The 27,777-nt window shown below is 46.9% G+C and overlaps 1 protein-coding gene across 1 annotated transcript; it reads left to right on the top strand.

Moving 5' to 3' along the window:
• The first annotated feature begins 1,571 nt into the window (after positions 1-1,571).
• Positions 1,572-27,777, top strand: MAP6D1 (MAP6 domain containing 1). The gene is made up of 3 exons (XM_059730911.1): positions 1,572-2,029; positions 17,790-17,907; positions 25,632-27,777. Exons 1-3 carry the CDS (start codon positions 1,674-1,676, stop codon positions 25,707-25,709), a joined length of 552 nt encoding a protein of 183 aa, XP_059586894.1. The 5' UTR covers positions 1,572-1,673; the 3' UTR covers positions 25,710-27,777.

Here is a 27,777-nt window from a genome sequence, read left to right as displayed (position 1 = left end):
TAAGAGGCACTGCGAACATTTTTAAAAAGTTAGATCATGCTTATAAAGGTTTTTATAATGCAATGCACATACAATGGGATAATGTACTAAGATTTTTCAGAAGAGGATAGCTTTGTTGCCTCAGATCTTACAAGGATCTTATTTTAAAAGAGTGGGGGAGGTTGTATAGCACTTTCAAGTTTCTTTAAATTGTCTTAGCCTTGATCCTTGTTTGCCTAAGTTAAGTCATTAGTCATATCTGAAAATCCTAGCCCACGTATAATGTTTAGGCTATCAGCTCAAGGGCCAGGAAAGAACTCCTCTTTGCCCACTCAGATTGCAAAATAGAGAAATACAGGATGCTAGAGGGATAGCCTCCATGTCCTGGCAGTCACACCCCCAGCTCAGTGGCAGCCTCACAGAGCTAATAGAAATAAACATTAAGTATATGAACTACAAGTTTCATCTGAGATGGTGTATTCCTGGATCACTTTTTACTCCCTGGTTTGATCTCAGTGAATGACTACTTGGAACTACAGCATTGGCTTTCTAAAATCAGATCCCTGTCGTCTTAGCCTTGAATATGTGCTCTTACAATGCACGGGTTCTCAATTCGAAACTTGAGCATTGATTTTACAGTCTTGTATTTTATAGCACAATGACCCACAACCATGCATTGTATCATTACAGAAAAATCAATATCATAAATCATGGAGTTGCCCAACGCCTGTCACTACTTGTCACGTAAGATGTCACATTCCAGCGACTGCGTGAATCTGCCGTGCACTTTTGGCGGAGGCCCCTGGAATATTTGTCTGTCTCTGAAGCGTGCAGAGAGCAAGGCCCGGTTCTTTGGGTAGATAGATGTGAGATCTTTTATTAGGCCAACTGAGCAGTTGGAAAGAAGTTCTTGGCAAGCTTCCGGGCACAAGCACCCTTCTTCAGGCAAAGGGAAACTGCAGATGGGTGCTTGTGCCCGAAAGCTTGCCAAGAACTTTTTTCTAACTGCTCGGTTGGTCTAATAAAAGATCTCACATCTACCCAAAGAACCCGGCCTGCCTACGCCCTTAGACCTGCACGGCTACAACCAGCACCCCTGCAAGGTGACCGCAGCTCACTACTGCAATTCCGGGAGCAAGCAAGGTCGAAGAGTGGCCCCCAAGCAGGGTGCTGTGGCACCCGGGCTGCCCTGGGCCCTTGCAGGTGCCGTGGAGCACCAGGCAGCGCTGGCACCGGTAGGTGAGCAAGCGTGACCCGCAAGATAAAGCCAGAGCCCGCGAGCCATTCTGGCCACAGGCCTTCGTGCCGGAGGAGCGGCTTGCGGGGGTTTCTGTTGGCGAGCTAAGGGCAAGCCAATGAGCCGGCGCTTCTGAGGGGCTGCAGTGTCAGGAGGGGGCTGGGAGACGCTGGCTGTGGAGCAGGCGCGAGGGGTCCCCGGTGTCGGTGCTAGGAGACAAGGGGTCGGGTGGGGCGGAGAGGGAAGGGGCGGTGCGGGCCCGGCCTAGGGGCGTCCCTGCGGCCCCCTCCCCCCGTCGCTGCCGTGCTCCGGCGGGTGCAGGTGGTGCCGCCGCGAGGGGCGGGGGGACACGGGCGCGGGCACGCTGCGGCCGCCGGGTCCGGCCCCCTCTGCCGCGGGCCGGGCCGGGCCGGGATCACGTGCGCGCTGCCCGCGCGCGCGGGGCGGCGGCGGCGGGATGGCGTGGCCGTGCATCAGCCGCGTGTGCTGCCTGGCGCGGCTGTGGGGGCAGCTGGACAAGTCGGACCTGGCCGTGCCGCTCACCTTGCGCAGCTATTCGGACATCGACGAGCCGCCGCCGCCCGCCGGCCCCGCGGCCCCCAGCCCGCCCGAGACGCAGTATCGCCGCGACTTCCGCGCCTGGCCCCTGCCGCGCCGCCCCCCCGCCGCCGCCGCCACCTCCTCCCCCTGGCCCGGCGGCCGCGAGGGCGGCGCCGTCTACGTGCTGCCCGCGGCGGAGCCCGCCCGGCCCCGCGCCGCCCGCCCGCCCCGCAGCCCCTGCCCGCCCGCCGCCGCCGCCACCTCCTCCTACAGGTACCGCGGGGGCGGGCACGAGCAGCCGCAGCCGTCGCCCCCGGTGGAGCGGGGCCGGGAGGCGTCGGGGCCGGGGTGGCGGGGCCCGTCTGAGCCGTCGCGGAACCGCGGGCGGGGGCTGCATCGCGGCTGCTGGCCCGGCCCGGCCCGGCCCGGCGCACTGCCTGGCACGGGTTGCAGCGAACTGTTGCAAACCTCACTCCCTCTTTTCAACGCCCTTTAAATGAGCTCCTTCAGTCTTTTCCTTTTCTCTCCCCTGGCTTATCAGTTTCCAGAACCGCAGGTAAGAGGGGCTGCTTCTGCGCCCCGTCTGCTCTGGGTCTTACTCTGTGGCGGTCGCAGCCCCTCCAGCCCCCCGGTACCTGTGGGCCAGAGCGAGTTGGCTACAGGGGGTGCTGAGAAACTTCCCTGCTCCCTCGCTCGTTTGCATGGCAGCTTTAAAAAAAACAAACAGCCCTAATCTTTAGTGATAGAGCAATTCATTTTTGCACTGAGTAATGTGTGTTCATACATTTTTTTTGAAGTGTAATGTATACTAGCAGACAGATCCCTATTATAGTTTATTGGATAAATATGTCTCTCAAGGTTTTTTAAAGTGATTACAATCCAGCACTGGCATTTATTTCCATTATGGAGGGAGAGCAATCAAAATACAGTTCTGTATATTAGAAGCATAGACTTTAAAAACAGCATTTGACTTTGTTTGCTTCCCCACCCCCCACCCCAGCTTTTTAAAAAGCAGCAAGGAGGCCTGGCCTGTCATATAGGGTAATGGCCTGCAAAATTACAATTATTGATAAATAGAAGCAGTAGGAAATATAAAACAGCAAAGCCAGCACCCTCAAAGAAAAACCAGCATTAAATGGCTTTGACAAGGTTGACAGATCAGAAGCTCAACCCTGTTTAGTCCTGTTTTAAAATTATATTCCTGGTCCTTTTAATTGGCCAAGGGCATGCTATTTGTCAGCAGATGTGTTTGCCTTTCAGAGAATATCCTTCCATTTTACTGCAGGGCCCTCAAACACCATATGCCAGGAACAGAAAAAAATACATGTTTTAGGGCAAAGCAGATATAGTTGGGGAGCAGCAAGAGTGATACATTGCTAGCAAATACAATACTGTAAAAAATCCAGACTTCTCTAGGATGTTCATGACAGCTATAGTGACAGAGTGGCCTGCCCCAAAGCTATGGCTGCTTTCTAAAGTAGAGTCAAGCTGAAGCCTGACAAAAAACACATTTAAGCAGTCTGGAGGTTATGCAACAGGGATCAGTGGCACAACCCTACTCTCACACTAGTCTATCAAGGTAGGCCTACAGCAAGTCTGTCTTTCCACTAAATAGTTCTGATTTTTACTCAGCAAATAAATGCTCAACCTCTATTGTTGCAATAATTATCTCAATGTTAATGTGCCACTGGGGCAGTGATTTAAGGCACTTTAAATTGATGCAGTACAAAAAAATCTGGATAAAGTTGAAGCTGGATAGTGCTTTAATACAAGTAAGTTATAGAAGGCACAGTAAAGCAGAGAAGTGACATCAGAGGATGGTAGTTCTCAAATAGGTGTTTTCCCCACTTCTTACCAACTTGAAAAACCATACATGGGCCATGTTTTCCTCCTCTCTCACCACCCCCAGTGAAAACTGCATGGTATCCTGAACTGTATCCACTATGGATCCTCCAGCCATAGCTCTGCTTATCACAGTAATGCACCAAACCAGGTCAAACAGGCAGACATCACAAGCCTGTTTCTAGTCCACCCCGCAGCAGCCAACTGTGCAAAGCCAAGGCCAGCAGCCAATGGCTGTATCGTGCAGCTATAAGCAGAAGCTGAAGGTGGGCATCTTGGATAACTCAGGATTTGGAGAGAAGCCTGCCAGAAGGGAGGGAGTGGGGGTGTGGGTGGGGGTGTGTAGAAGTTGACCCAAACATATTATACAGAACAGTGAGTTTCAACCAGGGTGCTGTGAAATCCTTTTACGAGTACTGCATTTTTGGTTGTTTTTTTGTAAATACTGAAATGTTGGCATTTAGAAGCAGGACCTTTCAGCCTTCCTGGGGTTAGCATTGTAAATTCCTTTTAATGAATTTTCCAAAGGTGACAATAACCCCGCACTAAATATTTAAAAATCCTACTGTCTGTTTTTGTGTACCAGGCTGCTGCTCCCTGAGGGACTTTATCCAGCAAGTTCCTCTTCCACAGCTCTCCCACGTTTGCTTAGAAACGGTCTTATTTTGAGCACAGAAGGGATTTCAGCAGCCTGCAGAACAGGCAGAATTCCTTCCCTGGCAGCATGCAACTCAGCCAAACCCACTGCTTAGCAGGACAAAAAAAACAGTACAACACAGCCAGCACAAAATGGCCCATTCCCACTACCTCTGATGTCTTGGGAGTCTTTCCATTGCCTCCAGCTGGAGTTAGGTTAGGTTTCCAAGGTACTCGAAATCAAATTGCACTTCCCAACCATGGAGATAAATCCTGTAGTTCAAACCAGGTTCATGTGCAGCTGCTATTGAAGGGCGGATGCAACCCACACTCCAAATTAGGAGAGATCCATGAGGCTGCTGCAGGACTGTGCAGTAGAGTACGCTCTATTCATCTGAACACGGTCAGAAGACAGACAGAGGCCACAATGTAATAATTCCCAAGAGGTTGGCTCTTCCTTGTCATGGTGAAAGACCTTTCCCCAGGAGCACTAATTTCCATATAATGCATGTGACAGGTAGAGTTTTTTTACAATTAATTTGGCAGTGTTGCATTTTGCTGTAATTAGTATGTTAGAGTTTTCTGTTGAGCTCCATAGTGTTGTGTAGTGACAGATGTTAGCCACAGCAATTCTGTGGGACCATTAGTCGCTTCACCTTTTTGAGCATAGGAATGATTTTCAGACTTAGGAGACCTGGATTTCAGGAGCATTCCCAAGTCTCCTTCTAATCTACTGCAGGACTTTGGGCAAGTAACTTTCCTTTGTGCCTGAGTTTCCCTTACCCATAAACTGGTAACAGAGATCCTGACCTCCGTGTGTAAAGCACATTGAGATGTATAGGTGAAGTGCCATATAAGAACTAGGCATCATTACTCTGCTTCCCTCTATGTCTAGTACAGTGGTAGGCAGCCTTTTCCAGTTATGGGCTGGAAGGACCCACCTTGGGTGGGCAGGTGTAGGAACTGCCCACAGCTTGCACTTCTGCCTGCAGTGGCATAGGAGAGTGTCCACAGCCAAGCTGCCCCACCCCCCACCCTACCCAATGCTGCTGAAACCCTACATCTGTGGGCCGGATCCAGTCCATGAGCCATAGGATGCTGACCCCTGGTCTAGCTCAGAGTAGAAGTACTGTGGGGCAGGGATCCTGTCTCTGTGTATGTACAGTGCCTGCACAAATGGCTGAGGCTTATTAGTGCTGCTTGTTATATCAGTAATTAATGGGAACTCCTGAGGATGAAGCATGCCTGGCATGGTGCTAGCGCTCTCACGTGGGGGAAGGCAGGGCTGCAGGAGCCTCCGTCTAGGAACCCAGCAGGAGGAGGGAATGTTGCATATGCAAAGAGCACCAAAATTGGCCGTTTCACATTTCATCTTCTTTTAAGGAAAAACAAATTAAATGCCAAGAGCTGCTCAGGAAAGGGTAGGAGCGTGGCATGCCAATGGTGCTCATGTCGGGAAGGTCAGGGTTAAAAACCCCTCAGCGATCTGAACTGAACTCCCAATTTCATGTGCTGGCAGCTTCATAGAGTTGTGTCATGGCACACCCGCACAAAGCCTGCAGTGAACACCAGGTAGCAGAACAGAGGAGAGGAACTCTGCTTTTCTCTGTAATTATAGCTGCACACATGGAGCGTATTGTTTTGCTTTCTATGCTACTCTCCCACACTGGAATACTGTTCCTGCAGTAGGACTACATAGAGAGGCTGACTTGTGGGGACTGGTTCACATTTAAGTAGAATTTTTTTTTTTAACTAGATAAAATCCAACTTGCACTTAGCATGCTGCACAGTCATAGAAAAGTAGAACTAGAAGGGACCTCCAGAGGTCATCTAGTTCAGCCCCGTTTGAGGCAGAATTAATCGCTATCCAAACCATCCCATAAAAGTCCTTGCCTACCCTATTCCCAAAACTAGTCATTCCTGTTGCATAACTAGTATGCAGCAAAGATGGTAGCATCTGAAGCTTTGGCCCTGATCCAACAAAATACTTAAGCAAAGGTTGGGAGCAATAAAACTGAAGCCCCTAGCATTTGTGGTATTAAAGATACAAGCTTTTAGGTGCTGTGCGGGGTTTCCTCAGACTGACTGGGTAAAATCTTCCCAGTGGTCCACAGCAGCATTTCTCAACCTGTGGGTCATGACCCAGAAGTGGGTCACAAAAATGTCCGAAGAGGTTGTGAACAAACTGTAAAAATGGATTCTATTTTAAGGGAGAAAAACGTGGGAAACTGTAGTTTTTCCTTTGCAGGCTGGCAGGGTTCCAGCCTGCAAGGGCCTGTTTGGTCCCTGCCCCACACACTCACCCCATGCCCTGCACGCTGGGGGCTGGGCCCGAGAGTGGGGGGCAACAGGTCAAGAGAGGGGCACTGGGTCAGGACTGGCCATTGATGTTTATAAATGGGTCCTGGTACAAAAATAGTTGAGAACCACTGGTCCACAGAGCAAACATGTTCTCAAACACTCCTAGCACATGAGGGCAGACTGGGGGGTTGGGCCATGAGAAGAGGAGTCTCATGCAGGGTAGTCTGCAACATGGGAGAATTTGGAACTGAAGCCTGTTGTATTGTGCTGGGAGAAACATACTCACTTATTCCCACTGCACACATGTTGGTCACACAAACAGAGGTGACCTGAGCAGGGTGCAGGCCCTGGGGCAAGTCAGCCCGTGTGGGGCCCCGCTCCCAGGCACAAGGAAGCCGGTGGTGGATTCAGCAGCAGGGGTGGGGGGGGGAGTGCTGAGTGGCCAGACGTGAAGCCAGCAGCAGCACGGAGCCAAATAGGGGCACCCCCCCACCCCGGGACAGCCTTGCACACAACATGTGGGCTGAGTTTGTTCTCAGGTAAAAACCTTTACAGAAATAAGATACAGGTGCCAGGCACAGCATCCTGCGGGGGAAGTAGAAGAGTTCTCCCATAGCAAAATCTGCAGTCTAGCCCCCCCAGCCCTGCTTTGGGCTTCTTTATACTGCATTGGTACTAGGTCCAAGGGAGGATGGTTCTGACTAAGCCCCCTCTCGCCCAAGTCCTGACATGCTTCAGAGCTGGAAGTTCTGGAATTCATCTGAGCATTTTGCAGATGGGGAACTGCGGTGCACAGAGACAAACTGACTTCTCCAAAGCCACGCAGGGCAGGGATCTGAGATCATATCTTCCAAGTCCTAATCAGTCACTACAACATTCTCTCTCCCAGTCTTCTCCCTCTCTTCCCATCTGTCATCTCTCTTACTCTTTTCTATACTTTTATTCACTTTTCTTTCCCTCAGCTTTCTCTGCACCTCCTGTATCACTTCCTTTTCTCCTTCCACATCTCACTCTCTCTCCCCCCTCATCCAACTTCTCTTGTTTTCAGTGCTTTATGAAGGTTGCAGATACATACTATGCAAGTGCTATACTGAAAATGGTTTAATATTTGCTCTTAAGGGTGATAGGCAGGGAAGTGAAATGGGTGGTGTGGTCTGGAGTTTTCTGGTTTTGGGATGGCATTTGGGGTATTTACTGTTGTTTTTCATCATTTAGGGTGCCTGTACACATGCAGTGAGGCTGCTCCGACATACTAATAACAGTGCATCAGAGCATACTATTGAGTCTGCTGGACTACACTCCAGCAGACTGTAGCGTCACGTGTATAAGCACCCCATGCTGAAAAGTAGTAGCAGGGGCAATAACTAAACCTTGAATGAGCTTTAGTTAAAGCACCCCTGCTGCCATTTTTCAGTGTGGGGATACTGACACACATGATGCTCTGGGTGCTTTAATTAGCACTACCCCCCCCCCAATTTTTGGAGCATGTGTATAAACGCCCTTTAAAAAGGGCATTTATAAAAGCTGCTCTTGCCTTTCTGGATAGAGCAGGCTATGAATCTAAATAATAGCAACAATAATGACCAGCCAGCACCATATCAGTCTTTCACTAGAATGGACTGACGGGCATTTTATTAAAAGAAGACACATTTAGAACAGCCATTGTCTTAGTGTAGGAAGAGAGACTTTGACAAGTCCCTCTGAATTTTATGTGGAACTAGCCTTCATGGAAGAGCATATGCACAAATCTGGAGGTTGAGAGGGTTCCTAAATTGTTTTCTGTTAAGATCTCACACAGCTGCTTCCATGTATAATGCTTTCTGTCATCTCTGATAGATTAGCATTTGTCCTCTCTCAGATGACCTACCCTCAATTATACCTGCCTTTTAATCACTCTCCAGTTGCACTGTAGTATTGCAATATTCCTGGGCATGAAGCCAGCCTTTGGAAATGTCCAACTACCACAGCATGCTGCAGCATCTTCTCACCAACACAGATTATCACAAGCACATCCGACCCATCCTCTGCTGTTTACCCAGAAACTTTCTCATTAAGTTCAAGGTCTCCGTCCTTATCTCCACAGCACTCACTGGCCCAGACCCAGCCTATATAATAGGTTATTTATAATTCCAGGAGGAAGTCTGTGGTTTCTACTCTGCCGCTTGAGCACGACAGAATTTCAGATGCTTTGTGCAGGAGCTAGCTCTCTCTGAGGGGCTGGCCTGAGACTGGAATAAACATCCACAGCAGGGTTGTCCAACTGGTGGCCTACACACAGCCTGCGGGACTTGTCAGCCTGGCTGCCAGAGCTGCTGCCACTGGAAATCAGGCAGCTGCACTGACAAGCCATTGCCATGCTGCCCCAGGTGGACTGTTCAGTCCTCAAGAAGTCCTAAGTACTGGATCCAGCCTGTAGAGCCAAATCAGTTGGATCCCAGAGGAAGAGGGTGTGGGGCTCCTGCACACTTTACCACCTTCTACTTCAAGTGCTAGGCATGCAACTTCAACTTGTCTTCTCCAACACAAGCACAGAGTAGTGCCTGGATTTAAAAGTGGATCCTTACCAGCACAGTATCCTAAACTGAACAAACAGTTTTCCATCTGGAGAGGATGAGAGAGAAAGAGAACGAACCATGCACAACAGCTGTTAGGTCACTTCAGAAAAGCCTACTTCATGGAAATGGCACGTCCAGTGCTGCTCCTGAGAACAGCCTTGCCCATCTCCAAACCTGGACTGCACCAGTAAGGCTGCTCTGAGGGTCATCCTCAGTGGCTGCTCTCAAACACAGCAAACGCCCCTGGCTTGAAAATGGGAGGGCAACCCCTGATGCATATCTGGGTTTGGAGCATGTAAAGAGAAGCTGGTAGGTGTTGGGACATGCTCAGGTGCATCTCTGCCGCAACACACCACTGCCAGGGTGTATGCGAGCTGCTTCTAGTGAACAAATGGGAAGAGGGAAATGGAAGAATCAGTACAAAACAGAACAAGCATTGTAAAAATTCAAGTGTCAGTCTCCCATCTGGCACGATCTTTCCTCTTTATTCCTTAGAGGAGCAACACCAATCTTAATGCAACATTTCTAAATGATATCCAGTGAATCATCACCAGTGTAATCAAGGAAACAAACTGTGCATGTCATAATACTGAAAATGTATAAACTGTGAATGGCATCAAAGGAATGTAACATTTATGCTACAAATGCCTCTTTAAAAAACAAACCCCAACACTGCAATAACAATATGTAAACAATTTCAACATTTTCACACCCATTTTCTTAACCAGTAATAATATTTAAAATGTGCTCTGTCCCCAAAGGAGCAAAGACGAGGTTTCATCCACAGCTTTCACAGCAGCTATCTGTAAACATTTAGGCAGCAAGTAGAATAATGGTTGAAAATATAGACAGCACTACTGTGCCAAGCAGCACATGTGCAGGTATGAGTAGTTCAGATTATTATACCTGCTAAAGAATTTCCACTATGCTTGGCATTGAACAAGTGGTAGAACTTTATTATGTGTTTCACAGATTAAATCTGTTTTTTGTTTAAGGCATCTGATGAAATCCTTATTGGCTGCCTATAGAGAGAGCACTGGTCTGCAGCTACGTCTTATGGCAACTTTGCTGCATTAGCTAGCGTGAACATTTCTTTGCATGACTTAAACACACTCTTCTCGCTGGTACATGCCTGCTCTCCAGGAAGGAAGACTGAATGATGAGGCAGGTGTATGACTTAGCATGTTCTCATCATGGAAAATGGGATATTTGAATGGATTATGGAGTTTTCACTTTAGTGCATTGCTCTGTCACATCTCCCTCTATCTGTCCTCTGTCCAGCACAGGTACTGGCCCCGGCCTCTAGTTCCCCCTGACTGAAGATCCAAGAGGCACTAGACAGAGTCTAGTGCTAGACTTTAGGAAAGCTGATTTCAATTAACTCAGGCGATTAGTCAAGGACGCACTGCAGAGTAGGAGATTTGAAGCGATGGGAGCCCAAGAAGGGTAGCTGTGCCTTAAGGAAATGATCCTTCGGGCACAAAGGGAGATGATCCCAATATGAGAAAAAAAAGAGGGAAAGGGGCCAGGAGGCTTCCTTGGCTGACCAGAGAAATCCAGGGCAGCCTAAGGGCCAAAAGGGGAGCACATAAAAAGTGGAAACAGGGAGGGATCACCAAAGACGAATATACCTCCTCTGCTCGTGCTTGTAGGGAGGCAGTTAGACGGGCCAAAGCTACCATGGAGCTGAGGATGGCATCCCAAGTAAAGGACAACAAGAAATTGTTTTTTAGATATATAGGGAGTAAAAGGAAGGCCCAGGGGGGAATAGGACCCCTGCTAAATGGGCAGAAACAATTGGTGACGGACAGGGGGGACAAGGCTGAACTCCTCAACGAGTTCTTTGCCTCAGTGTTCCTAAGAGAGGGGCACGACAAGTCTCTCACTGGGGTTGTAGAGAGGCAGCAGCAAGGCGCCAGACTACCTTGCATAGACCCTGAGATGGTGCAGAGTCACTTGGAAGAACTGGATGCCTTTAAGTCGGCAGGCCCGGATAAGCTCCATCCGAGGGTGCTGAAGGCACTGGCCAACGTCATTGCAGAGCCACTGGCGGGAATATTTGAAAGCTCGTGGTGCACGGGCCAAGTCCCGGAGGACTGGAAAAGGGCTAACGTGGTCCCCATTTTCAAGAAGGGGAGGAAGGAGGACCTGGGCAACTATAGGCCAGTCAGTCTCACCTCCATCCTTGGCAAAATCTTTGAAAAAATTATCAAGGTTCACATTTGCGAGAGCCCGGCAGGACAAATTATGCTGAGGGGAAACCTGCACGGGTTCATAGCAGGCAGATTGTGCCTGACTAGTCTCTTTTTATGACCAGGTTACGAAACACCTGGATACAGGAGGAGGGATGGATGTCGTATACTTAGACTTCAGGAAGGCCTTCGATACGGTATCCCACCCCATACTGGTGAACGAATTAAGAGGCTGTGACTTGGATGACTACACAGTCCGGTGGGTGGCGAATTGGCTAGAGGGTCGTACCCAGAGAGTCGTGGTGGATGGGTCGGTTTCGACCTGGAAGGGTGTGGGCAGTGGGGTCCTGCAGGGCTCGGTCCTTGGACCGATACTCTTTAATGTCGTCTTCAGCGACTTGGACGAGGGAGTGAAGTGTACTCTGTCCAAGTTTGCAGATGACAAAGCTATGGGGAGATGTGGACATGCCGGAGGGCAGAGAACAGCTGCAAGCAAACCTGGACAGGTTGGACAAGTGGGCAGAAAACAACAGAATGCAGTTCAACAAGGAGAAATGCAAAGTGCTGCACCTAGGGAGGAAAAATGTCCAGCACACCTACAGCCTAGGGAATGACCTGCTGGGTGGCACGGAAGCGGAAAGGGATCTTGGAGTCCTAGTGGACTCCAAGATGAACATGAGTCAGCAGTGTAACGAAGCCATCAGAAAAGCCAATGGCACTTTATCGTGCATCAGCAGATGCATGATGAATAGATCCAAAGAGGTGATACTTCCCCTCTATCAGGCGCTGGTCAGACCGCAGTTGGAGTACTGCGTGCAATTCTGGGCACCACACTTCAAGAAGGATGCGGATAACCTGGAGAGGGTCCAGAGAAGGGCCACTCATATGGTTAAGGGCCTGCAGTCCAAGCCCTACGAGGAGAGACTAGAGCACCTGGACCTCTTCAGCCCTCACAAGAGAAGGTTGAGAGGCGACCTTGTGGCTGCCTATAAGTTCATCACGGTGGCACAGAAGGGAATTGGTGAGGTTTTATTCACCAAGGTGCCCCCGGGGGTTACAAGAAATAATGGCCACAAGCTAGCAGAGAGCAGATTTAGACTGGACATTAGGAAGAACTTCTTCCCAGTTAGAGTGGCCAGGGTCTGGAACGGGCTCCCAAGGGAGGTGGTGCTCTCCCCTACCCTGGGGGTCTTCAAGAGGAGGTTAAATAAGCATCTAGCTGGGGTCATTTAGACCCAGCACTCTTTCCTGCCTATGCAGGGGGTCGGACTCGATGATCTATTGAGGTCCCTTCCGACCCTAACATCTATGAATCTATAAACCTATGAGTCAGTTTGCCCTAAGTGGCACAGTTTGCCCCACATCAAAGTCATGTGCACTGTGGCACAAATCTCTGACACAAATTTGTGCTGCTGCTACTTGAGCTGCTGCAAGTGCACATGCCTGCGTGTATGGATGCACCCTAGGGTATGCAATGAGAGCAACAAATATTTATGTCCTAGAGGCCCAGAGGCAGCCAGGATAGAACAGAGTCGGTTGGTTCACCTTCAAGCCAGCCAGTATGCACACCTTTCCTCTCACTTGTTGGCAGGATATAGCCTGAAAAAAAAATCTCCTTCCCCCTCCCTTTGAGTCTGGGCATTCGGAAGCCCATCTGGCACAGCACAGCTATTCTATTTATGCTCACTCTTCTGATTTGATCAAGACAAAATGTTTCCCTGAGACTATCACATTTTATGCTCCTCAGACACCGTATCAGGCACCGTTTCTAGCCAAACTGGGGGTACCATGATTCAAAGCCCTACTTTTATTTTGGAGATGCTAAAATAAGCAGATAATTCAGTTCAGAGTAAAGTAGAGACAGACTCTGAGCTGGAAGCAGGAGTCTCAAATGTTTCTTGAAAGGCAGGAATGCACTGCACTCTGGTATAAAGTCAGAAAGCAGGCTACTGTCATTCATTTGAGAATATTAAAAAACAATGGAATCAGCATCCTTAAGATGAGTCAGTTTTAAGTGCAACAACAGGTTCAAGAGTTTGGCAACAGGTATGACATAATTAATGGTTATATACAATCTTGGTGTTTTGCCCAGTATTTCTGTTCTCCCCCCAGCTGCACTGCAGTCCAGCCATTCACAAAGTATCTGAAATTCACCACTGCAAGTTTTGTTTTGCTGTGACTGTGCCAAGCTGGTTTACACTATGTCTGTACCCTGCAGACACCTGCAAGCACCTACACTACCTACCTATACTACCTACCTAATCCTGCAGCCACCTACACTAAGATATCTAAGTCCCAGACACAGAACAATCTAACAGGAGAACAAACCAGCCACACAGCAGGACTGATAGGCCAATGGTGGTAGGAATGTGGAAGCGAGGGAGGAGACTAGGTGCAGAAAGCAAAGAGGAGCCCAAAGCTCAGTCATCAAGAAGAGGCCAGTTAAAATAGACGACATCTGTAGCACAGAATAAAAGACCAATGAGGAAGCTTTCCTGGTGATGGAGATACATGCCCGAGAATCCTGGAGAAAATAGGACTTGCTACTTGATCCTAAAAGGACATCTCATCTGAACAATCATAAAGGTAGTGAAACATGGGGCACAACAAATTAGGTTGCAGATAGATTTACTCTATTAAACTTCTTTAAAGGGTGAAGGGGATGTGCTACTTAGGAATATGTGCAAATTGTTAGGATGTAACTTACATCTCTCCACTGATGACAATATAAATAGGGCTAATCCACTGTCACTTTAAGTCTGTTTCATTATCCTGATACAGGAATGCGCAGATATAAGACATACTAGCGAACTGCTCGTCAAGAATGATGGGAGGGGGGGTGGGGGACAAGCAGGGATGGAGTGCGGCCACCCACCACCCCATGCTGCCACTGCCTCCAGGGGAAAGAGGGGGGAGGGGGAGAAAGCTTACCTCACCGTCCTCTCCACCCCCCTCCTCCAGAACCCTGCGCCACCATCACCTTTAGCGCCGCTGTCCTCGCTTCCCCAGCGGAGGTGGCAGAGCACCACCATGATAGTGGGGACAGAGCAGGGGGTGAGGCCAGCCCCCCGCTCCATTCCCTCCATCATGGCGGCACTCTGCCACTTCCACCGGGGGGGGGGAGGGGGGAGCGGCAAGCCACTCCTGGCCTTACCCCCCCACTCCATCCCCGCCATCATGGGGTATCTTATATCAATAAGTTTGTTAAATCGATCCAGACCCTTACCAACATACACTAAGGCTTTAGGGACAAATCCTTGAAGGTATTCAGAGGCCTAAATAGGACCTATGTGCCTAACTCCATTGATTCCATGGTAGGTAGCTGCCTCAATACCTTGCATCCTAAGGCTACATCTGTACTGGGGACACAGGCAAAGTCCAATTTAGACCAAACTGCTAAACTGATCAAGATCAAGCTGCACACTTTAAGAATACATTTTCACATATTATTGTGGACCTTTCCTTCTATGACCAGGTAAATCAACACCTGGACACAAGAGAGCAGGTTGACATTGTATACCTTGACTTCCAAAAGGCCTTTGATCTAGTATCGCACAATGTCTTCACAACAGAATTGGAGGATTGTGGGCCTAACTCTAAGACAGTCAGGTGGGTGAGAGACTGGCTGCAGGATAGGACCCAGAGAGTTGTAGTTAATGAATCTGTCATCCTGGTGAGAAGTGGATAATGGTGTCCCACAGGAGTCAGTGCTCGGTCCAGTACTTTTCAACATCTTTAGTAACAATTTGGATGTGGGGGTGAAGAGCTCACTGGCCAAGTTTGCAGATGATACCAAGTTACGGAGAAGCTGGTCATGCTTGAAGATAGGCTACAGATACAGGTTGACCTAGACAGGCTAGCAAGTTGGGCGAATTGGAACCTGATGAAGTTCAATGTTGAGAAATGTTAAGTGCTCCACCTCGGGACAAGCAACCCCCAACACCCCTACAGGCTTGGTGGCACCAAACTGATTAGCACTACAAATGAAAGGGACCTGGGGGTAATAACAGACCACAGTACAAATGTGAGCTGGCAGTGTGATGCTGTAGCCGGTAGGGCAAATAATATTCTGGCACACATCAATCTATGCATCTCCAGCAAAACCAAGGTGATTCTTCCACTCTACTCGGCACTGGTGAGACTGCAGCTGGAGTACTGTGACCAGTTCTGGGCACTCCGCTTCAACAAGGATGTGGACAAGCTTGAGAGAGTCCAAAGAAGAGCCACCCATATGATCTGAGTCTTAAAAGGCAAGCCATAGGAGGAAAGGCTGAGGGATCTGCAGACTCTTCAGCCTGAGGAAAACAAGGCTGAGAGGGGACCTGGTAGCAGCTTACCACTACACTAGGGGAATACATCAAGGGCTCGGTGAGCAACTGTTCACTGGGGCACCTGAGGGGAAAGCCAGGAATAATGGCCACAAACTCCTGGAAGATTGATTCAGGCTTAACATTAGGAAAAATCTTCTTCACAGTTTGGGTGTCCAGACTGTGGAATAAGCTCCCTCCAGAGGTGGTGCAATCACCTACCCTGGAAATCTTCAAGAGAACGGACAGTCACCTTGCTGGGGTCACCTGACCCCCAGTTGTCTTTCCTGCTTAGTGCAGGGGGCTGGACCCGATGATTTTCTGAGATCCCTTCCAACCTTACAATCTGTGACCAATGCCTTAGCCCAGGGGCTCTCAAACTGTGAGTCATGACAGCAGATGCATGATGAACAGATCCAAGGAGGTGATACTTCCCCTCTATCAGGCGCTGGTCAGACCGCAGTTGGAATACTTCGTGCAGTTTTGGGCACCGCACTTCAAAAGGGATGTGGATAACCTGGAGAGGATCCAGAGAAGGGCCATTCATATGGTTAAGGGCTTGCAGACCAAACCCTACGAGGAGAGACTAGAGAACCTGGACCTTTTCAGCCTCCGCAAGAGAAGGTTGAGAGGCGACCTTGTGGCTGCCTATAAGTTCATCACGGGGGCACAGAAGGGAATTGGTGAGGTTTTATTCACCAAGGTGCCCCCGGGGGTTACAAGAAATAATGGCCACAAGCTAGCAGAGAGCACATTTAGACTGGACATTAGGAAGAACTTCACAGTTCGAGTGGCCAGGGTCTGGAACAGGCTCCCAAGGGAGGTGGTGCTCTCCCCTACCCTGGGGGTCTTCAAGAGGAGGTTAGATAAGCATCTAGCTGGGGTCATCTAGACCCAGCACTCTTTCCTGCCTATGCAGGTGGTCGGACTCGATGATCTATTGAGGTCCCTTCTGACCCTTGCGTCTATGAATCTATGAATCAAGGTCACAGTATCACAAAGTTTGAGAACCCCTGCGTTAGCCAATACATTATAATGAGATTTTTAAAATTATTATTATTTTTTTTTAATAGGACACTGCAACTGTTACCAAAAGGGCAATTAATTATTCACAGGGCATAGTAGGGGCTGGGATTGATTACACATTCCCCATCAAAGACACGACCATTGTCAAAGCCCAAGATATTCAGCTGCAGTCTTTAGGCTTGTCTACACAGGAGGTCCATGCACATTAAGCAGGAATGGGAATTTGTAGTGCACTAGCTACTCTGCACTAATTCCCTCTGGGAACACTCTCAGCATGCATATAAATACTTTGCGTTTGGGAGACCCCCCCACAGCCCTGTTGTCAACAGGCGTGCAAGCAGGCACTCTGGGCCTCTAGAATGGCTTAGTTAACTGAGAAATAGTCAAGTCCAGCCACGATGAAAGACAGATTGCAGAAATGAGCTGACATACTGAATATACCACACCGTCAGAGCCATTTTTGCTCTCTCATAATGGAGGTCCATATTTCAACAGTGTTCAATCTGTTAAGGTTGGGGTGGAAGCCACTGACAGGACACCATGCACCTGGAGTAACAAGCATGCCCAAAACGCTGTTTCCTTCTTCTCTTTAGTCTTTCAGTTACCCAACCCTGAATCACCTGTCCCTTAACTAAATGAAGATATCAGCAGATGAGTCTGCCAGCTGGGAGTCCATAGTGGGTCAAAAAGTCAGCACAAACCTGTCACATAAATACACAGAACGGTGTACACTAGCAGAGGCTGCTGCTCTCCGAGGGCTAACAATCAAATATAGAAACACATGTAGTCCCTGAATAAAGGCCAGTCTAGAACCAAGGGACTCTAGGTTGGAGTCTAGAAACAAGGGGCTCAAATTAGAAATTGCTGATGTGGGTGAAACCTAATAGAACAAAACTTTTTATTCAGGTTGAAGCCTGCAAGCAGCATATAGGTGCAGATGGGAAGAACCGTTATCACATCTGCTCAGGTCAGAGTTCTCCAGTTTTCTAATGGAGAGATTCAGATTACAAAAGGTCTGAGAGTCTAGCTTTATTTGATGCTGCAATTCAACCAAACCTGTTTGCAAAATCCATGCCTGCTGTTTGATTTGGGATCTGCTCTCACCCGAAGTGGAGAAGCATACTGTATGTCTGCTATATTAATTCAGTATTCTGTTTTCATAAACTCATTTCAGGCAGGAATATCGTCCATGGACTGGAGCAAAACCATCAAAGCCTATAAAGACAAAGCAAGGCTTCATCATTCCAGAAGGTCACTTTGTGCAAGAGACAAGCTACAGGGCAGATTTTAAGGTAATTATACTTGTTTACAAACCCCAAATAAAATTCAGAGCCTGTTATTATGTAGTCTGGGTAGGAACCAAGCCTTGAACTCAACAAGTGCTCTCTCCTCATTCAACATTTGGTTATTAGTCACTACCTATTTTTCAGAAAATAAATTATAAAGAAAGATCACAGTGTTCATGATAATACTGACTCAAAAACTTTAAATACACAGTACTTAGTTTTATGTTACTGGATATGATAAATTTAATACCCCTTGTACATCTGTGTGTGTATGGGGGGTATCAAATTATGCTTCTTATATTATCTGTCAGGTTAGGTTTGCTGCCAAACCACCTAATGCTGCATTTACCAATTTGCAGATTTAAAATCTCAACCTTAACATTAGTTGTGCAGCACCAACCCCCAATTGCAACTGGGCAGAGAGACTTCAATATCAAGCAATACCGACACAGAGAAGAGTGCTGAACAACTGCAGTAATTGGGACTGACCCCTATACAGTTATGAAAACCCAGTTGATTAGTAACCTCCCAAAATACATTCCCTGGGCTTTTCTTCCAGTGAAAGAGACACTTGTTCATGACAGATGAGCACAAATCTCCTTGCTGACAAAGCACTATTAAGGAATCCTGGAAAATTAACAGGTAGAAATTCTTGCTTCCTTCAGTCATTTTCCCCAGTTCAAGGCCAGCAGTGTCTCAGAACGGATTACAAGTGAACTATATCTTGCTCAGCAGTGTCTACAGTGCCAGAAGGCATTAAAACCCCCAAGGCTACAGTACTTCAAAACCAGGCATGAAGTTGACCACAAATTGCACAAACAAACTCAAACAGCAGTGGGGCACAACCTAACAAGCAAGAGAGACTTGCCTTTTCCAGGGGCAAATATACTTTCAAGTCAAGGTCCCCTCCCACCCTTGCTTTGAAGGCTGTGGGAAATATTTCATCTGGTTTCTGTAGTACATCAAAATAGTAAGAACTAGTGACACCCATGAAAATGACAGCGTGAAGGCTGGTAACCCTTATTCACAGATGTCAGAAACAGAAGCAACTTTTTCAGCTTAATAAAAAGTCCCTGCCCTGTCCATACCCTGAAAGAAGCTGCAACAGCTAGAACTACAACCCAACAAACTTTACAAAAGAAAAACCAGGTTTCAGAAATGTGTTCTATATCTTCTTTCCCTAGCTGTTCAGCTCTGTATTTATAAAGTATCCAATGCTGTAACTTTAAAATACTATAGTCATGGGCCTTAAATCTGAGACACTGGCTAGGCAACTAAAACAGAAGAAACTGACTGATGTGATGAGTGCCAACAAAAGAGTGAAGCAGGGCTTACCATATTTACTCAAATCTAAGGCTATCCTGAATTTAAGATGACCCCCCCCAGTAATAAGATTCTATATATGGAAAACTGATACATTTCTTATAACTTTCCAGGTACAGAATCTAAGTATTGGAATGTTGTCTTGAATTAGTCCTTCACCTCCCATACTGCTACAGCAGGAAAACAGTGCCTGAAGGAGTCACGTAGCCCTCTTCTTCCCCCGTAGCTTTTCTGCACCCCCTCCCCCAGCTCCCCACACCCTCTGCATCTTCTCCTTCCACTCTCCCATCTCTGCTTCTTCCCTCCCTGCCCTTACTGTCAGATGCTATTTGGGCTCTGTTCCTGCTCTGGAGCACAGCACAGGCCTTGCCAGGCCATGCAGCAGTGTTGGCACTTCTGACTGGTTTGGCAGAGGACAGAGTTTCCGTGTGCTCTGTGCCTGGGAGGAAATCCAGCCTGAGCTGGAGCCAAGCTGTGCTCGACAGTAAAGTGGGGAAAGATGCAGAGGGAGGGGCATCCGCTGCAGAGGGCAAGTGGAGTGGGGCGGGGGGACATGCAGCTACTGTGGGTCTGACTGGCCCCAACCTGAGCTCAGGGCAAGAGTCAGAGTTGCAGCAGCCACATGCCCCAACCCCCTCCTTCCCCTTTCCCTGTAATTTTGTTGGTGAATCTAAGACAAGGGCCTTTCCCCACCATGCTGATTCAGAGGGGAAACCTTGCTTTAAATTCGAATAAATATGGTATTTCTGTTCTGTTGAGTCCACCTTCATCCTGATACCAGAATACCTTAAAGTGGAAGATGCAAAATGATTTCTGTAATGCTCTTTCTTCCCTTCCTCTCACCTGGTCAGGATAGTGAAGGAAGCAAGATGAAGACATGGCTGACAAATGCAGTAACCAAACTCCAAGTCATAAAAACACTTGAGTCCTATAATGTACTTTTTGTAGTGGTCACAGTTGCTGTGACCAAGTTTAAAATTCAAGGTGTGTTTGAATGTTAACTCATCTGTGGGTGACAATTTCTTCTACATGCAAAGCAAAGCAGTAGTTAGAAACTATTGAATTTGAGAGTGAGAGAATTCTGTACAAGGAGAAGAGGTGGATGGGGATAGCAGGATTTTAAAATTCAGAGGTAGAAGAAACCTGGAAAGTAGTCGCTTTGGTTGCAAACTGTACTTTACACTTGCAAAGTGCTACATAAAGCTGTCCAAGATACAGCAATGAAATATGTAAGAACATAACACGTTACGTTTTCTCCTGGCACATGGGATGTTATGTAAAGAAGCAGCCACAGACCTGACAGCTCACAATAGTGCCGATCCTAATTCTTGAACTGAGGAAAGAGGAAATCTGAACCACACTCCTGGTGAGAAACTGGCAGCTGCTAAGGACATTTAACTCCTGAAGCTCTTCAGACTGAGTAGGGCCCCATCTCAAAAAGAAGCGTGGTACAGAGGCCCACCTTATTTAACAAAACACCTTGATTTGTGAGAAAAGCAATAGCTTAGCAAGAATGATGCTGAGAAACTGAGAACCCAAACAATCATGATACTTTTTGGGCTAAGTACACACATGTGGGGAGGTTAAATCAATTCAAAATGGCTGCCTGATATCAGGCAAGTCAGGATAGAGGGGCTAACTGGGGGTTTGGGGTCCAGCAGGCTGGAGGGGAAAGGGGGTTCCGCTTGGGGATGGAGGAGTGTGACCTGCAGGTGGGGTGGGGGAGTAGCCACAACCCATGGATGGGGTGGGGGAGCAGGTGCGACTTGCGAGGGATAGGAGGGGGCAGGCGCGACCTGCCTGTGTGGTGGGGTCTGCCCTCCAGCAAACCTACATCCCTATCCCTCCTACCACCCCCCTATGCTCAGCTCCGGTAGCAGTGAACACTGGTAAAAGCAGCTGTGCCTGGAGTAGCTTGTGGGATAGGGTTGAGAGCGCTGGCTGTGGATGGGGAGCAAGGAGTCACAGGGCAAAAAACTGATCAGTGCAGAGGAAGCGGGGAGAGAAGAGAGCAGCCCCCAGCCCTGGGGCTGTGCTGGGGAAGTGGACAGAAGTTCCACACACTAGTTTCACATAAATCAAATGAGTTTGATACTACATAGATCCAGGTTCATCTTAAAATGTGTTCTGCAATTCTTAGATAATTGTGTGTGTGCATGGAACTTCTGTACAGGTTTAGACCGATTCCTGGTCACTAAGACCAGATCTTTAAGTGTAAGTAAGGTTGGCACCAGGACAAATTTAGTTTAAATCAGGTGGCCATTTTGAACCCAATTTAACCTCCCAAATGTCTGTACTTAGCCCTGGTGTATCTAGTGCTGCCCCGCCATTCAAGATCTTCCTTTAGCCCAGGGGCAGGCAATTATTTTGGGCAGAGGGCCATTTACTGAGTTTTGGCAAGCCATCAAGGGCCACATGACAGGCAGCCCAGGGCAGATTAATATTAATTTTCTACATTTTTTTAGGGGCCCTGCAGGCCAGCTGGAAGGGCCTGGTGGGCTGCATCTGGCACCCAGGCTGCATTTTGCCCACACCTCCTTTAGCCCAAGCCTTAATTTTGCTGCACATTTGTAATTCAGTTTGAAGTTCCATTACAAGAGACTGCAATTGGGGTTTAGATAGTCTAGCTACATATCTCCAAAGAGACTGTTTTGGTAAGCAGAAACATCCAAGATTTCAGATTCTTCTCCAGAAGAATGTGGGGGGAAAAGGTTCTCCCCAGAATGATAGCTAATTCCGTGTGTGTGTGTGTGTGTGTGTGTCCATGTCCTTGTCCTGTGATCCTGTTCCTTTCCCTGGTGTTGGCTACAAATGTCCAACTCGGGATCCTTAAAATTCTAGTTTATTAGGTGGATTGAAACACTGTAATCATAAACCTTGGGGCTGGTCCCCATACACACACACAGTAGCAGGCTACAGTCAGGTATACCTATCCTACAAGTGCTGGAGTCTGTTGTTGAGGCTTCTTTCAGCGTGGTGTTATCTTCCAGAAGGGGGTCGCCAGCTGGTCCTTCTGGCTGGACAGGTCTGGTCGAGGTGGAGATCAAGAGGATGCCCCTGAGGGTCACTTTTCACTGCCTTTTATCTGTCCCTGGCAGACTTTGGTGACTCCCCAGTTTTCAGGCTTGCCCAATCCAGGGGTCATTGACCCTCGTGGGACTTCCCCCTCCCCCCCCTTGGTGGCTACTGGACGGCATCGGTCAGCCCCAGGGGTCGTCCGCATGTACGTGCAGGTTTGGGAGTCCGTTGATGAATTTAGAATAGGGCTCTGGGAGTGGTCGATCTGGAGACATTCAGCCCAAAAGTTGGTCTCTGGCATTGATTAACTCAGGCCAGGGCTTCTAGCCCTTGATCAGTGACGTTTAGAGATTTCCCGGTTGTTACATTGTCTTCTATTGAGTTCTTCCCGTGGTTGATCTGCAGCTTCCAGGTGATAATTTCTGTCTGCTGCTACTGTGTTATACATTCGATCACGCTACACATTCAGTCACGGATTCACTCCCTCTTTCAGGGGCCAGCCTGATACAGAGAAGGACAGTTTGATTCCTACCCTTGTTAACATTGTTACGGTGCATAACTTACTAAAACACATTTAGTTGAAAGTTGAAAGGTGAGGAGTATAAAATATAAGCTACAAATGCCATGGCACACAAATCGATAAAAATACCAAACTACAAGGGGAGATACAAAATGCACGCGTACAAATTTTAAAACACAATTCCTTATCTTAAAGTGAAAGAGAGAGGAAGGAAGAAAAGGTAGAAAAAGAGAAACATATCCAAAGAGTGGAGAGCAAATGCAGGCAAGAGGAAAAGGGGGCTTTCTGCTACACTGGTAGCACTGCTGCAGTATCCACAATCAAGCAGAACTTACACCCAGCTATGCCTGGGGCATGCTGCATAGAGTTGTGGTTAGGATACACAAGAAAAGGCATTTCTAGCTTGACTCTTAACATAGAGATGACAGGAAGGGGGAGAGAGAAAGGCGAGACCTTTGAGGGGTCCTGCACATGCATGTATTTGCCTATGACCAGGTTATGCTTTGGCTGAAATTCTGGCTGCATTCACACCAGTGGAAGTTTGCCAGATGTTGCAAAGTCATCACCTCTGCCATCTCCCTCCTTACTCCCAGTTCCCCCTCTGAAAAGCAAACACTCCTGCCAGCCTAATTACAGCACCCCAATGAGCATGGATTATGGTCAATAGCATACACTGGCTGCTGATGGCTTGTACCCAGTTTGTTGCATGTGTGGCAACCTGCTGCTCTGTAAAGCACAGTTATTTCTTGAGGAGCTGGCAACCTCCAAGTGGTTTAGAGTTCACACCACACAGATGTCTTCTCTAACCTCCTTTCACTTCTATCAGTCATCAGTTCAGCGCACCTCCTTCTTTTAAGTCTGCATAATATAAATGCCAGCCTGGATTTGGCAAAGGGTCAGCAGCTCACTCTGCACACTGGCTAGGAAAACTGTTAGCCAGCTCTTCAGGGACAGCTGCCTTACTGTTGTAGAAAGAGTCCAATCTGACCTTATCTCACATTTAACTGCTTGAAGAGACTTGTTTCAACACAGGAGCTCATCACAGTCTTGCAGCACAGATCAAATGTTTTAAACATGTTCTTGAACAATGTTATAAATATGGTAGTCTTGCAGAGGCATAACTGGGCAGTTCTGTGCCCTGGGCAGCTACAGTGCAGGACATAGCAGCTGGAGTGATGGCTGTGTTCAGGCTAACAATGTGGCAGCTGCCTTTTTTGCACCCCTCTCCCTCCCCAGTTGGTGTCTCTGGCTGCCCCCCTTAGTTATGCTACTGCATCTTGTCCACATCTATTGACAGTGTCAGGAAACTACTGTGCAACACAGTTTTCTGCTGTTTCATTTTACAGTAGGGAACAGAGACACAGGCGGTCCAAGAACAGCTAGAATTCTATATTCTAGTAGGGATGCATTGATAAAGATTTTCTTGGCAGATACCAATAGCCGATGATTAACCAAACGTATCATCCAATGCTGATCCCATAACTGATATTTAGTAATAGTGCAGAGCATTTTAAACTACTGACCTAAATAAACTTTTTGTTTGTTTCTTTTGCATTTAACACACACACTTTCTGCCTGCTCCGGCCCTCGATGAGGGAAGTAGTTGTTGCCAAAAAGGCTAGTTTCGTTCCCCTGGAGGCTTGTTCAATTACCCTCAAGGAAAGAGTCACACATACAGGCTGGGTCCATCTAGGTTTATTGTTTGCAAACAGTTCAACCGAGGAGCAGAGAGCTCAAATCAGGGCCGACGATAAGTCCGGCCTGGAATCACATTTTTATAGCTTACATTCAACAGAGTCTTGACGTACTAGAAGTTTATTGGCTGCAGTACCAGTTCCTAATTGTGACGTCTTATCTTGTAGGCTGTACTTAACTAGTTATTGGTTAATGTGACTTATCAGGGTTAGTACGTGTGCACTCAAAGGTAGAATTGCAGCATGCTCAGAAGAAAAGAGCAATTTCAACAAAGTTAGTTAAACTTTAGTAACTTCTTATCTTAACGTAACCTTAAGGCACTGGACAGAGATGATTTCAAAATGCAAGGCAGGCAGTAAGAACCACAGCTTGGACATTAGACCTCCTGATCTTTACACAAAAGGGTCATAAGATGGTCATAAGACACTTCTATCATATGGTTGTTGCTCAAGCATTACTGCAAAATTATGGGGGCTAACATCTTTTTACTACATAGTGACTGCCTTATTCCCACGCATGTAGCCCCCTCCGCCATGGCTGCTACCTATAAGCCCATGCAGCCTGTACTGCTGTCCCGGGCAGGTAGGGTAGACCCTTGTGTGGACAGCAGCACTGGGTGCATTTAAAGCCCCAGAGCATGCCACTGCCTCTGTGCGGGGCCTGCCAGCAATGCTGAGCTCCTGTGACTGCTGGAGAGAAGCCGCTTTTGCTGGGCACCAGCTGCCTTTGCAGGGTGGAAAGTTCCTTGCACACCACCTTACCCCACTTGCGCGCAGCCCAACTTCTCTGCGGCAGCCCCAATGCTCAGGCCCCTGTGTATGCAGAGTTGCCACAGTGGCAGCAGGAACCAGTAACAGTCCCTTTGCTGCCGAGGGCAGTGCCTTGTGACCACTCCCCTGCACCCTCTCCCACTCCTGCTGTTTGCCAGGACCTTGTAGTCTGCTGTGGGCTTGGGCCAATGGCAGGGTGAGGGGACCAGACTAGGCTCACAAGGGAGGATGCTCCAGGCATCCAGCGGTAATTATCAACTACAACGACCAAAAAAAAAAAAAAAGCCCACTGCCGATAACCTAATTTCTCTTTTGATTGGTGCCAATCCAATAGCCAGCGAATGTATTGGTGCACCCAATTGCCAGATAGAAAAGTGGAACTAACAAATGTTTTCCTCTTCTAGATTCCTGAAGCAAAGACCAAGTTTTCCCCCAATCCTTCTGCAGTTTTCCAGGCACCATCTCGTATTCTCAATGTGTGAACTTGGACTCATTTTGCATTCAGTCAGCTCAGACACGGGCTGTTAGTTAAAACGTACTGCTATGCAACTTTCGTGAAGAGAGCTAAGATCAAAGAGCCAATATTATCAAAAGCATCTACAGCAATTAATGGTATATACACAATTCCTGTGAACACAAAAATTGCAAAACACTTGATTTGCAGTTGGCAAAACACACTGCAAGGAATGACCTAGTTTGCATGGAAACAAGCTTATTACTAAGCCAGCTGGCATCACATTAGGAGATTGACTTTGGGCAGCAAAGATAGTATTGCAGGCATTGCTTAATTGCAATGGAGGGGGCAAGGGGGAAAATCACAAGTGGGAATCACTATTAAAACCAAAAAAAGGTCTTATTTAATGGTCACCTCAAAAGTAGGTCAATGAAAGAGTATGACTGCTTGCTGAACTCCACCCCCCACTCTCCAGGTCTCACATATATACAGTAAATTATTATAGCAAAACAAAAAACCCCCAACAAAATCAGTGGTTGGCCTTGATTTTAGGGATGTGTTTAAAAGGGTTTTTGTTTTTTTTTAATTATTGTATCTTTGAAATATGTCACTGAGGATTTATGATCAACTATTGAGTAGTTCAGAAATGTAAAAACCACCAGATGTAGAGTATTGAATTTCTAAAGAATAACATGACTTCAAGAGAGAGTTCTGGAAGAGGATGCATCCAGACGTGGTTCTGAGTTGATAACACAGCCGGGGTGCTGTAGATTATATGGGCCCGACTCTAGTACAAATCACATATTCTAGTTGCATGTAAAGTGTATGTAAATATTGTAAATAGATTTTATGCAATGAATATTTATGATCCTTTAATAAAAAGGATGTGTGCAGACTTTTATTAAATGTTAACTCTTTGTATATGCAAGGTGGAAAATATATTGCCTTGAATCTCCTGAATTATTGCCTGTATATTGGTAATGCTCATGCTAAAATAACCAGAAGTGAATGTTACATAGAAACTTTGTTTTATGGATTACATTCTACATCTTTGTAACTTCATTTTAAAGATGGAACACTTTAAATCCTATTATTCCAGCAATCTTTTTTTTTAGATAGTGTGGATTTATTTTTACTTACCATGTGTATTTTACAGAACCATTTCTTAGCAATGAGTTTCCATCCAGATTAGATATAAATCCTTTGTGACGGGTTTAGAATTTTTGTAGTATAAATTAGCTTAATGCTTATTTAAACATTTTTCTGCATTTTATAAGTCAAAAAGAAAAAATCCCTGTGTGTGTTTGAAATCTGCCCATAGAATGAAAGGAAGTTATCCTCTAACTTGAACAGTTATTAGATATTCCTTCATCTGTAATGAACTGACTTTGATAGAGGATAATTTTCTCTCAACCTTTTCAACTTAGACTGGTTTAATAAACCTTTGGACTGTACAAATACACTTCCATTGCTGAGAAACCCTTCAAGAGCAATTCCTGAATTGGTAGCTTGTGGACAGCATTTGAAATTTGTCTGCAAGGGTGTATTCTCGTTACGTTATGTGAGGATTTGGCGGAGCTGCTTCCACTAAAGCTGTAAGATAGAAGCACTAAAACAGGTTTCAACCCCAGTAAAGACAACATACTGATTAATGTGGGGCTTGCTGCAATGAAGGACTAAAGTTCTTGCATTCTTTATACTTTGTGTTGGGACATCCCTTCCCTTCTGCCAATAATCTAGTATCAATACTTGCAAAAAAAACTTTTTTGGGAAGACTCATTTTTCAGGAAACTCATTAAAATATTTAAACTGCACTAAATATTTTGCATGTTAGCTGTTTCTAAGAAAAACAAAACCAAACCTGTTAGTCTGCCTGAATTAATGCATTTATAAAGTTTTTAACAGTTCTAACAGTTTCAGTTCGTTTCAACTTTGGATTTTACTGAACAGCAAAAAACATACTGCCTATTCAATTTTTTCTTTTTAACTAACTATATTTGTAGAAAACAAATTGTAAACAAAATGGTAAATACATTAAGCTTGTATTTTATCAAACAGACTGGAAGCTAATTTATTAAAGTGTATTTTGGCTACTA

This window comes from Alligator mississippiensis, chromosome 7 (genome assembly GCF_030867095.1).
Source record: "Alligator mississippiensis isolate rAllMis1 chromosome 7, rAllMis1, whole genome shotgun sequence".
NCBI classification, from domain to species: Eukaryota; Metazoa; Chordata; order Crocodylia; family Alligatoridae; genus Alligator; species Alligator mississippiensis.
The sequence above is the reverse complement of the archived record's forward strand: the minus strand, read 5'-3'. Positions and strand labels throughout refer to the sequence as shown.

Excerpts from the sequence above, each read along its gene's own strand:
- MAP6D1 (XM_059730911.1), top strand. The coding sequence starts at position 1,674 with ATGGCGTGGCCGTGCATCAGCCGCGTGTGCTGCCTGGCGCGGCTGTGG. Across the intron at positions 2,030-17,789 it reads GCCGCCACCTCCTCCTACAG|GCAGGAATATCGTCCATGGA; the intron begins GTACCGCGGGGG and ends AACTCATTTCAG. Across the intron at positions 17,908-25,631 it reads GCTACAGGGCAGATTTTAAG|ATTCCTGAAGCAAAGACCAA; the intron begins GTAATTATACTT and ends TTCCTCTTCTAG.